A 10,851-nucleotide genomic window follows, 5' to 3' on the forward strand; every position below is an offset into this window, starting at 1 on the left:
TATAATATTTGTATTTTCATTTCTGGTTCATTTCACTCAACACACTGTCCTCAAGATTCACCTAGTTGCATAACTGACAACTTCATTCCTTCTTGTAGACACTCGATACTCCATTGTATGTATACACCACAGATCGCCATAACATTCATCATTCGATGTACCCTTAGGCCATCTCCATCCATTACGAATCATGAATACTCCCACCATAAACACCAGTGTGCAAATCTCCATGACCTTACTCTCAGTTCTTCCAAGTATATACCCTATAATTGTGCTGTAGGGCCATATGGCAACCCCATACTTTGATTCCTGTATCACCACAATTTATTAACTAGAAATTTATTTGTGTACATTCTACAAATATTCTGGTTCCTCCAATAAACATGAATAGCCATGAAAGTCACAATTTTAAAGCAGACAGGAAATCAGAGAGAAGATGCACTAATTTATAAGGATTGCATAGCAAGTTGTTATCTAAGCAATATTCAACCCCAAATCTATACGTTCACAGGAAGCATTCTTTGGGAAATTTCCTCCAATTCTTTACCAGAGTGGAGTCTAAGAAAAACCTATGTCTTCTCTTTTTGTTTCTGCATCACCAGCTTCCTTATTGCTTCCTTGACATCTCTGTTTTTCAAAGTGTAGATTACAGGATTGATAAAAGGTGGAATGAGATTGTATAAGAGTGCTACAAACTTGGTCACATCCTGAGAGGACTTTGATTTTGGAGTCATGTACACATAGATGAGAGTACCGTAGAAAATAGACACCACCGTAAGATGGGAGCCACAGGTCCCAAGGGCCTTCTGTCTCCCACCAGATGTCTTTATCCTCAAAACATTATGGGCAATTCGCCCATAAGAGACCAAGATCAGTGATAGAGGAAAGACATGGAAGATGCTACTTAGGATCATAATCTCCTTCTTGTAATTTGTGGTGTCCACACAGGCCAGCTCCATCATTGGGGGTGTCTCACAATAGAAATGGTTTATCCGGTGGTGCCCACATCTGGGAAGGGTCATGGTGATAGGGGTGTGGATCAATGAGGTGCTGAAACCAAGAAACCAGGATATGCCGGCCAGTGCCCAGCACAGCTGTGGAGGCATGAGTGTGAAATAATGCAAGGGCTGGCAGATAGCAACATAGCGATCATAGGCCATCATGGCCAGAAGGACACACTCAGTGATCCCCACACCCACCGTGATGAGAAGCTGGACCACACATCCAACAAAACTTATGGATTTGTCTGGTCCCTGAAGGTTGAACAACATCTGGGGGCTGATGCAGGTCACAAGAGTGAGGTCAATAAATGAGAGATGAGTGAGGAAGAAATACATTGGGGTGTGGAGATGGGGGTCCAGGCGTGAGACCAGAATGATGGTCCCATTGCCCATGAGTGTTAGAAGGTAGAATATCAAGATGAGCACAAATAAGATCCTCTCTAGCCCTGGCTGCTCGGAGAAGCCCACCAAGATGAAGCCTCCTCCAGATGTGGAATTATCTTTCCCAATCAACATCTGGGTGACCTGTGGGAAAAAGAAAAAGAAAATCATTTGACCATTGACCATTGTGCTCTGTTTCTGATGTGAGAATGCTGTCTCTGATGACATTTAGTAGAAATGCCTGTTAATTTGTTTTCCCTTCCCTTTGCCCAGGAGGATACAGCTGGAAAATAGGACAAATTTAGACATAGAAAATGACATGGGTAGAAGAGAATGGTAACAAAATCTTGCTTGAATTGTGTCATAGCAGAATTCTGTCACCACTTTTCTCTCAGAGCCCTAATTCCTTAGTTAGACTCATGTCCCTAAGTGCCTAGAGCTCCTCAATGCTTTGTCCTTCATAAGTTCATATTCTATAAATCCTAAATTATGTCTTCTGTGTGCTATACCTAAATGTCAACTAAACGTCAATCACATCATCAACATCCCAGTGAGATGAATATATTTGCTTATACTTAAGGTGGAAATTTCCTAAGATATAGTGAAGAGGGTGACCCTCACCAGGCCCCTGGTTTGGAGAAATCTATGTTTCTGATAGATGGACGTGACTCAAAGAGGGAGCCCCACAGAGAGAGGAAAAGACGGAGTCTGGTGCTGACATATTCATCCTGTTGATCCCAGCTCTCTGCTAGAGTAAGAGTGAACCCGCTCTCCCCTCAGTGTACCTACTTATGACTTCTCCGCTTCCTCAGAGCTGCACTGATACTTGTTTTATGTTATTACATCTGGATAAAAATAAGTCAGTGGAAGACTGAAAGTTGTATTTCCCCTGAACCCACAACCAGAGAGGAAAACCTGCTCCAAACTGAAAATAGTGATTTCCAACACTGGTGACATTTAGGGGACTTTTGTCTTGATTGAAAATTAATTCATGATTCCCTACTCAAATTATATAAAAGATAAGGCTGAAGTCTCAGCAATTCCCATTTCAATTTGCCCCCTTTTATGACAGATACAATGACTAAATATATATATAGCACTTTGCATATTAAAATCTTCACAGAGTGAACTCATTCAATCCCCACAGTGGCCCACTTTTTATACAGAAAACGGGGAAGAAACATGTATGACATCAGTACAACAGTGGCTCTCACACGAGTGTATGAGGATCGCCGTGTTGTCTCATCCAACCTAGACCTTAACCCCAGAGTCTCTAAATCAGTAAGTCTGAGCTGGGAACCAAGAAATTGCATTTCTCACAAATACAAGGACATGCTGGTGCTGCTTTTGGGGAACCACACTCGGAGAACCTCCACTGTCTTACCTTTTTTATTTTTCCAGAGTGATCTTCATAGTATCTTTCATTGACTAGACACTCAAAAGCTGTTTCCATAATGAAATAATTAGTTATAAGATTGATGAAAACTTATAATAATGACCTGAAAAGATTGAGTAGAGGTTCATGAAGAAGTTGGTAGCAGAACTCTAGCTCCCAGGACCTGAGCAGTGTCTGGTTTGCACACTTTGTCATCCTCACACTCTCAAACCACCTTCTCCTTCACCCGTCAGTGTCTGTTTTGAGTTCATATTGCTGTCAGCCTAAATAAACTAAACTATTAATAGATACAAACACATAAATACATTTCTGTACTTATTGTGCACATGTATAATTTGCATAGGATACACACATCACCTGACGGGCATGGGGAGAAGTTACTGCGAACAAGCACAGAAAATCACATTAAATTAAATGTAATTTTACACTTTCCTCTTAAGGTGTAATCCTCACTATGTCTCCCAATAAGACCCATTATATGAATAAGTTTTTCTTATCTGTTGTTTCCTTTTCCAGGTATTTATAGGGAGTTCTAATCAAGGCAAAGTTGAAGATTTGGATGCCCTATTAATCCAGTTTTGTTTGCTCAGGGTAAAGATTACTTCTGACACTTTCTTCCAGGTATTTTAAAAGGGAACTTAAAACTGAATGTGAATGACCACTGTAAATGCAACTGAAACATAAAGAGGAGATTTAGTATCATGGGATAAATCAGAATTTTTCTTTTCTATTAAGAAAAATCAGAAAAGTAGCATGGGATATTAGAAATAGAAATTTAGTGTTCCTTTTGGGAAACCTAGTTGTTACCTAAAACCTCAGAGCAAAAAAATTGGAGAAGAGCAGCTGGAGATGGTGGGATTGAATACTGTATGTAGGAAGGAGTGAAAAAAATGTTGCTTGGAAAAATGTTTCTGCAGCTACAGATCTCAGAAAGCTGCAAAGGAAGACAGTTCTCAAAATTGAGGAGTATACCCTCAGGTGTAAAACCTTAATTCCTTATTGGCAGTGTAGGTAACTGTGAGCAGAGGTGTTGGCAAAGTATGGGTTTAAAAGCTGAGGAGTTTGCCAAATATGAAATCACACTGACAAGCCATATTTGTAAAGAGTGGCTGTCACAGTATCAGAGAGGTACAGAATTTTAATATTTGATGAGCCCCACAACTTCTGTCCCCTCAGTTGGGGAGAAGTAAAGGGTAAACAAATACACAAATAACTTGAAACATAAGAAAAAATCCAATGATCTGCAATGAGGTCCTGGCTGTCGCTCACAGAAACTTCATGCAAATAGTTGATGAAAAATACTCATCTTTCAATATGAGCAACAAAAAAGGACTAGCAGGGAGCTTGTAAAAATTAATGTAAGAAAATCACGATGAACGCTAGATGAAATGCATGTAACAGTAAAGGACACAAACAAGAAAAAGAAATATTTCCAAGGAGCAAGGGACAACTGGAACCAGTATTAGACCATGAATAACAATCTTTAAAAACATAACAAAATGCAATTATCTCTAAGAACTATGAACATAGTGCGAGAGTAAAAACTTCAAGAACTTATGGTAAGAAAACAGAATAGAAACAGTGGCCTAGCAAAAGATCAGGAAACTCAAGGAAAGGGAAAATTTTAAACTAACAGAGAAACGAAGACAAAATAGAATGGGTGCACAAAGTAAGAAAATTAGAAGAAATAAATAAGAGAAGTGAGTGAATGGAAACAGAAATAAATGAAGAGTTTAAGGAAATTTGAAAGAAAATATTAGCTATGAACAGGACGCAATGTAAGATTGGAGTACTCAATGAAGAAAAAAACCAGAGGAACATTTAAACACATTAATTGAAAGTGTTCGGAAATTAAAGAATATTTAACTCTATAGATTTGAAGAACATACCTAAACCTCAGGAAAACTGATTAGAGTGGTAAACACCAAGATGCTCCCTGGTAAAGTTAGTGAACACCCTAGATACAGGATCCCTAATCTCAGGATTAAGTCTCCTGTAATAGAGGACATATCAGTCTGGTGTCAGACATCGAGGAAGTATTCAACATTGGAGGATCCTAAAGCAGAGCCCATAAAAGCCTCAACAGGTGTGCATGGGGGGCATACCGGGCCTGGGCAAATATTTTTGTGGGGACTCCCCTACTAATAAAAAAAATAATTTCCATGAAAAGACTACCACATTGACCAGTGGGAACCTGGAGCCCCAGAACTTGTCAAATCATCTGGTGGCCCCACAACGGGGCAAAGGCCCTTCTCTCTGCCTATTTCTCCCAAATGGAGACAGGATGGGGATCCACGAGGGTCCTGGACCAGGCTGGTGCCCACCTGACTGCACTGGGATGTAAAGTGTGAGGAGGGCACTCCAAAGAATGGGGCACCCTGAGGTTAAGGCCCGGGTGGAGGTCCAGCTTTTGTCGGGGTCCAAGAACAGCAATGACTCTTATGATTAAAGTATGGCCCAAGGATTTATACCCACAAAGTTTTAACCCTGCAAGAATTATGGCAATGTTGTTTCCATGAGCTGAAATGACATGAAAATCTATATCCGAAGATGAGCAGCGTGTACTGAAATTATTACAATAACAAACTAAAACCAGGGTGGAGAGTAGGGTGACAGAAGAGAATGTAAAATTTCTATGCCTTGCAAGTGTTGAAATAAGATATACAACACATTTAGGGAGGGGAACATGGGAGAAAAACCTGCAAGAGACAGGATCAGTACAATGATTTTGCAATTATTAATAGCTAGGGGTCAAAAAGCATCATTAAAACTGACAAGAAAACAGAGTCATAAGCATATTTGAGAATACAAAGAATAGCCAATAAAATTGACATCATCAAATGAAAATAAAAATAAATGGTGAACCAAACTGGACAGGAAAGAAAAATATATTTAATCATTGATCATAATAAGAAATGTATAGACATTTTCTAAAGAAATAGAATATTATAAAGTATTAGTTCTTAATATCAATATCATTAATTTCAATGCAGAATATTATTGAATAAATGTATTGTTATACAGCTAAGCACTGGAAAGTTGTATCTTCTGTCAAGAGATATATGTATATACACCAAAGAGAGAAAAGACCATAGTTAACAAGTGAAAGTTTTTCTAAAATCTACAGAAACAAAGCATATCCTAAAATAATATATTAGGATCAAAGATATTTGTCATTACAATAAATGTAAATGAATTAAACTTCCCTATTAAAATAAAAATGCTTTCTGATGGGATAACAAAGTAAATCATACCCTGAACCATATCATTCAAAAAAGGATGAAAAAGAGAAGATGGTCAATAATATCCACGCAAATACAATGAAAATGGAAATAATGTACACTTTAATATAATACAATGTTGAATTCAAACCAAAAAGCATTAAACAAGACAAAGAAAACTCGTAATTCCAGAAGATGACATGATCCTAATAAAATCCCCACAGGATTTTATTTTGGAGTGGAACAAGCTCATTTGAAATTTTATGTGGAATCTAAGCAAGCATGAAATGTCAAAAAATCATTTTTCTAAATAGAAGAGTAATGAGAGGGTATTACTTCTTCCAGATATTAGAACATATTCTAAAAACTCAATAATTTAAACAGTGTTTTATGGATACTTGAATAGATAGTGTTATGGATTAAAAGAAATTTCATAATTAGATAAGAATACATGGGTAAATTTAGTAGTTGATAATAATACAACACAAATCAGTGGAAGAATGATGGATTATACAATAGATGTTGCTGAATCACCTAGTTAGCCATGTTGAAAAAGTTGGACTTATACCTCAAATCTTACATGAGTATAAATTCAAAATGGTTTCCTAATATATGAAAAGTATCTACAAATGTTATAGGATAACAGCATAAGAGACACAAGGGCTGTGAATAGAGAGCTCCCCGAGAAGGAAATATATATAATTCTGAAATGAAGAGAAGATCCCAATCTTACTCATTTTAAGAGAAATGCAAATTTAATCTACTCATTCAGCACCATTGTCTCTTTCAGTTTGTAGACATGAAAAGTGTAAGTTAGAACAAAATTCATAGAGAGCAATTTAATATCTATCAAAATTATGAATGGAAAACCCTGTGGATCAACTAATCTACAGATACTTATAAAACTTTAGCCTACATATACTCTCATAAACGTAGAAAATGATGTCTATAAAAGGCTCTTCACTGAAGCATTGTTAGTGACCATGTGTCCTTGAAGGGGTGTGGGAACCTTCCTGGGCAGAGCGACCCGCAGTCAGTGGGGAGGCACTGTGCCGAGCGCCACCAACCGCTGCCCCTTAGGGCTTGTTTCACCCTGGTGGTTGGAGTCATTTCCTAAGTCCCTACAAACTACCTGCTTTAGCTTAAGTTTATCTCTTCCAGTAGACAGATGGCAAGGGAAACCACTTATCCCATCCCTCTTAACAATAGTATTTGTAAACTGAGTACAATCAAATCATCTCTGCACCAGTCTGTTAATGTGTTTTCCATTGTGTTCATCCTGTCCTGAATATTTGTCTCTTTCCTCATATCCTTGTTAAAAAAAATTGCCCTTCAAACAGACCATGTCCTTGAAATAAAGTATGAAAAGCAGAAGCACTAAATATGGGTAGGTTGCAATAAAGGACATGCTATGACCCAGCGCTCATATCAGTCCCAGAAAGAATTAGAAAGAAACATAAAATACTTCAAAATATCCTGAAAAGTTTCTGACATGGGTGAGGACCCCATGCACACATATCCGACTCCTCTCTCCTTAGTCGTTCTCTGTCTCACACTGTGGTGAATGGAGAGGCACATCTGGACACTGGGACGCATGGATAGTGTCTGGGGAGCGTTCAGTCACCTTCCCGCGTGTACAGAAGCATGGAGAGTGCAGTGAGGATGAGTGGGGTTAGTGCTGGACACAGGGCCTCTTCCTGCTGCTCAGTCACTGGTGTCACCCGGGGCCTCTGAGCGCTCGCCCCTGACTACATGTGTGTGCACTCGCACTGTCATCCCCCCCTCCCCAAGTACACACGCACTCACCCACACCACCACCACCTCCGTGAGGGCAGGATCTTCTCTTCAGCTGCTAGTTCTCAGATGGGTGACTCTGACTCTTCCTTTCTGCAGTTAAAATACCCCCCCACCCCCACACCCCTGAACTATCTCTTAAGGAAGCATCCAACCTTTGCGGGAGTTTCCAATGGATTTTAATTACAAGTTATATAGTGAAATTAATTACTTTTTAAAAATATGAAATAAGCAATAGAGTCCAGAAATGTTTTAAAGCCTACAGTAACATAGTATTCCCTGAAATCTTTCTAAGTTATTTTTCTTTCTTCCTTGTTAAATCATCCCTTCAGTTTTCTCTTTGGAGCCAATCCTATACAGCCCCTTCTCTCCCATCTCTCTCTCCTTTCAATAGATAAGCCCAATTTTATGTCTTTCATGTACCATTAATTTTAGTCAAAACTCCATTAAGGATATTTAGCAGGTAAGAAGATGAGACAATGGATTTCAAATGGCATCCATCTAGTCTCTGAAAGAAAAACGGAAAACAGTGCTATGCTGTCAGTATTCTACTGCTCCATGCGGGGAAGTCACTTTTGATTCCTGTCTTAGATGGGCAACATTGGGAACCTGGGAACCACTTGCTGGTTCTGGCCCAGCTCAGGGACATACAGTCTCTGGAGATCAATCAGCTCCCCACCCCATGCATGGATGAGAGGTACAAGGAGACCCATGTGGTGCAGGATCCCAATGAGAATGCATTTGTCTCCCATGGGAGCTTACTTCCAAAGAGCAATGGTTGTTTACGTCTAACATAGCAGACACTTTTTAAACATTGAGTATGGGGTATGCTCCATTTAATATAATTGAGTGGTAATTTTCTCTGTGTGCCTAATGAAAGAATAACACATTTGCCACATAATTTTTATTAAATTATGCCCTTCTAGTTCAGATAATCCATTTTTCTCTGTTGGGTTAATCCATGTGCTTGAATTGTTTAGAACTTGATTCTCATACTAGGATACAAGAATTTTTGTATGCCCAACATTCAGAAGGAAAAGCATTTGTTCTATGAAGATTGTGTCTCCTCTGTTGGTTGGTCACTTGAACTGTAAAGTATGGATTCTTTGGAAGAGGCTAGATAGGTAGGCTTTGAAAGAAGGCAACCCAGATTCAAATCCTGACACTCCACTTAGCTCCTGGTGACTTGTACAGGTCCAAGGATTGTTGACAGAAGTACACGGGTGTGTGCAATCAAAGGTCCAGGTGAAGGGCAATGATAATGGTTGTGTTGCCAAAGAGAGTTAGGAAGTAGAGAATCAAAGTAAAGACAAAAGTGGTGCGACTCAGTTGAGGCCAATCTGGAAAGCCTTTTTCAAAACAGGTGTTGGAACTCCCCATAGACTTTGACCTGTGCAATTAACAAAAGACAATTTAATGCCTCTTATGAAGAACATGAATTAATGTGTTATTTCACTGGAGCCCCTAACTACACCTAAGTAGTGTATTTTATTGTCGATTTCACTATTCAGTTCCATTCTTTCCAGTCTTTTCCTTTTCTTACTCTCCTCTTCTTTAGAGAGGACATCACTTGATTAGCAATGATTTGACCTTCATTCAGCCACAAGTCTTTCTGTGCACTTTGGTGACTTAAGTCAAAACACTCAATGCTTTAGATCTGATGTTCCTTATCTGAAAGTACAGATGATATATCACACCCCTCAGAGCATCTGGAAAGGACTAAATGCAATAATGTGGAAACTGCCCCTAGAAATCCAGGGGGTAAAAATGTACCATTAGTATCCTATGTTCTACTTTTTTCCTTCTTTTCTTGTGCTTCTAGGTAGAAGTTTCGATAGATAAGGATCCAGTTCTAACCAAGGCTGAGATTACAAGGGTGTATCTTGGTGCTCATTTGCTTCCTTCTACCCAGTGTGTATGATCAGTACAGCAATCCTAGTAATTCTGCTCATAATCAGCTGCCATTGGTTTCAAAGGGATGAGAATAGTGTACATCCATTACTTTGGTAAGAAAACAATTAGCAAAAAATACCCCCTGTTTGAGGAGTCATCATGCCTCAATACTCTCCCACTTTTCTCATTTTTTACTAATAAGTCCTTCCTCATCTACCTAGGAAGAGTTCATTTCTCCATAGTTCAATTCTCCCTGTACAGTGTCTCTATATTTTTGAAACACTGAACTGAAACTAATTTTATATATCTTTTCTCCTCTCTTAAACAATCAAAAAGACTATGAAAAATATCACCAGAGAAATCAGGAAATAGCTTGAGATGAATGACAATGAGAACACAATAGATAAAAATTTATGGAATGCAGTGAAGGCAGAGCCCAGAGGGAAATTTATAGTCCCAAATGCTTGCATTAAAAAGAAGAAAGGTGGAGGTATTTATGATATGCAATGGATGGAGGAGGGCAAACGTTACATCAATAGGTAAACACAGGGTGAACTGTGGTGTATACACACAAAGGAACATTGAGTGGCTGCGGGAAGGAATGAACTCATGAGGTATGCAACGATGTGAATGAAACTTGAGGACATTTTGTTGAGTGAAATAAGCCAGAAATAAAATGACAAATATTGTAAACTAACTATAACGAGCAAAGGCTGAGAATTGAATTTGAGAGCATAGGTTATCAGGGGATGGAATGTGGCAGAGATAGGGCAACTGATGATGCAGGAGAGCAGAATGTTCAATAAGACTTACTGTAAAGTTTCCTAGATTGTAAGCTCTTCCAGCAGTCACATCTATACCTGAGTTTAACTGTCATTTAGGAGATGTTTATTTGGTACAAAATTTAGATTCTCTTTTGCACACCATGTAATTTTACATGTGTAGTCAGCCTATCCAAACACCGTAAGGACATGGAAGCTTGAATAGGGAATGACATCTTGTTATTCTGTATAGGTTAATGTGAACTTTGGACTATAGTTAGCAGTACACATTTAGTATTCTGTCATCAATTGTTAACACACTACTGCAAAGTGTAAACAATATGGGGTACATGGGAATGTAGTATTTATTTCATAAACCTAAAACTCCTGTAATGTAAAATTAT

The 10,851-nt window shown here is 38.7% G+C and overlaps 1 protein-coding gene across 1 annotated transcript; it reads right to left on the reverse strand.

Moving 5' to 3' along the window:
- Positions 1–569: 569 nt before the first annotated feature.
- LOC119519726 (olfactory receptor 2G3-like) lies at positions 570–1,568 on the reverse strand. Its single transcript, XM_037817478.1, has one exon. The coding sequence runs from the start codon at positions 1,566–1,568 to the stop codon at positions 570–572; it is 999 nt and encodes a 332-aa protein (XP_037673406.1).
- Between the last annotated feature and the right edge of the window lie 9,283 nt (positions 1,569–10,851).

The sequence above is a fragment of the Choloepus didactylus genome, chromosome 24 (genome assembly GCF_015220235.1).
Source record: "Choloepus didactylus isolate mChoDid1 chromosome 24, mChoDid1.pri, whole genome shotgun sequence".
Classification (NCBI taxonomy): Eukaryota; Metazoa; Chordata; class Mammalia; order Pilosa; family Megalonychidae; genus Choloepus; species Choloepus didactylus.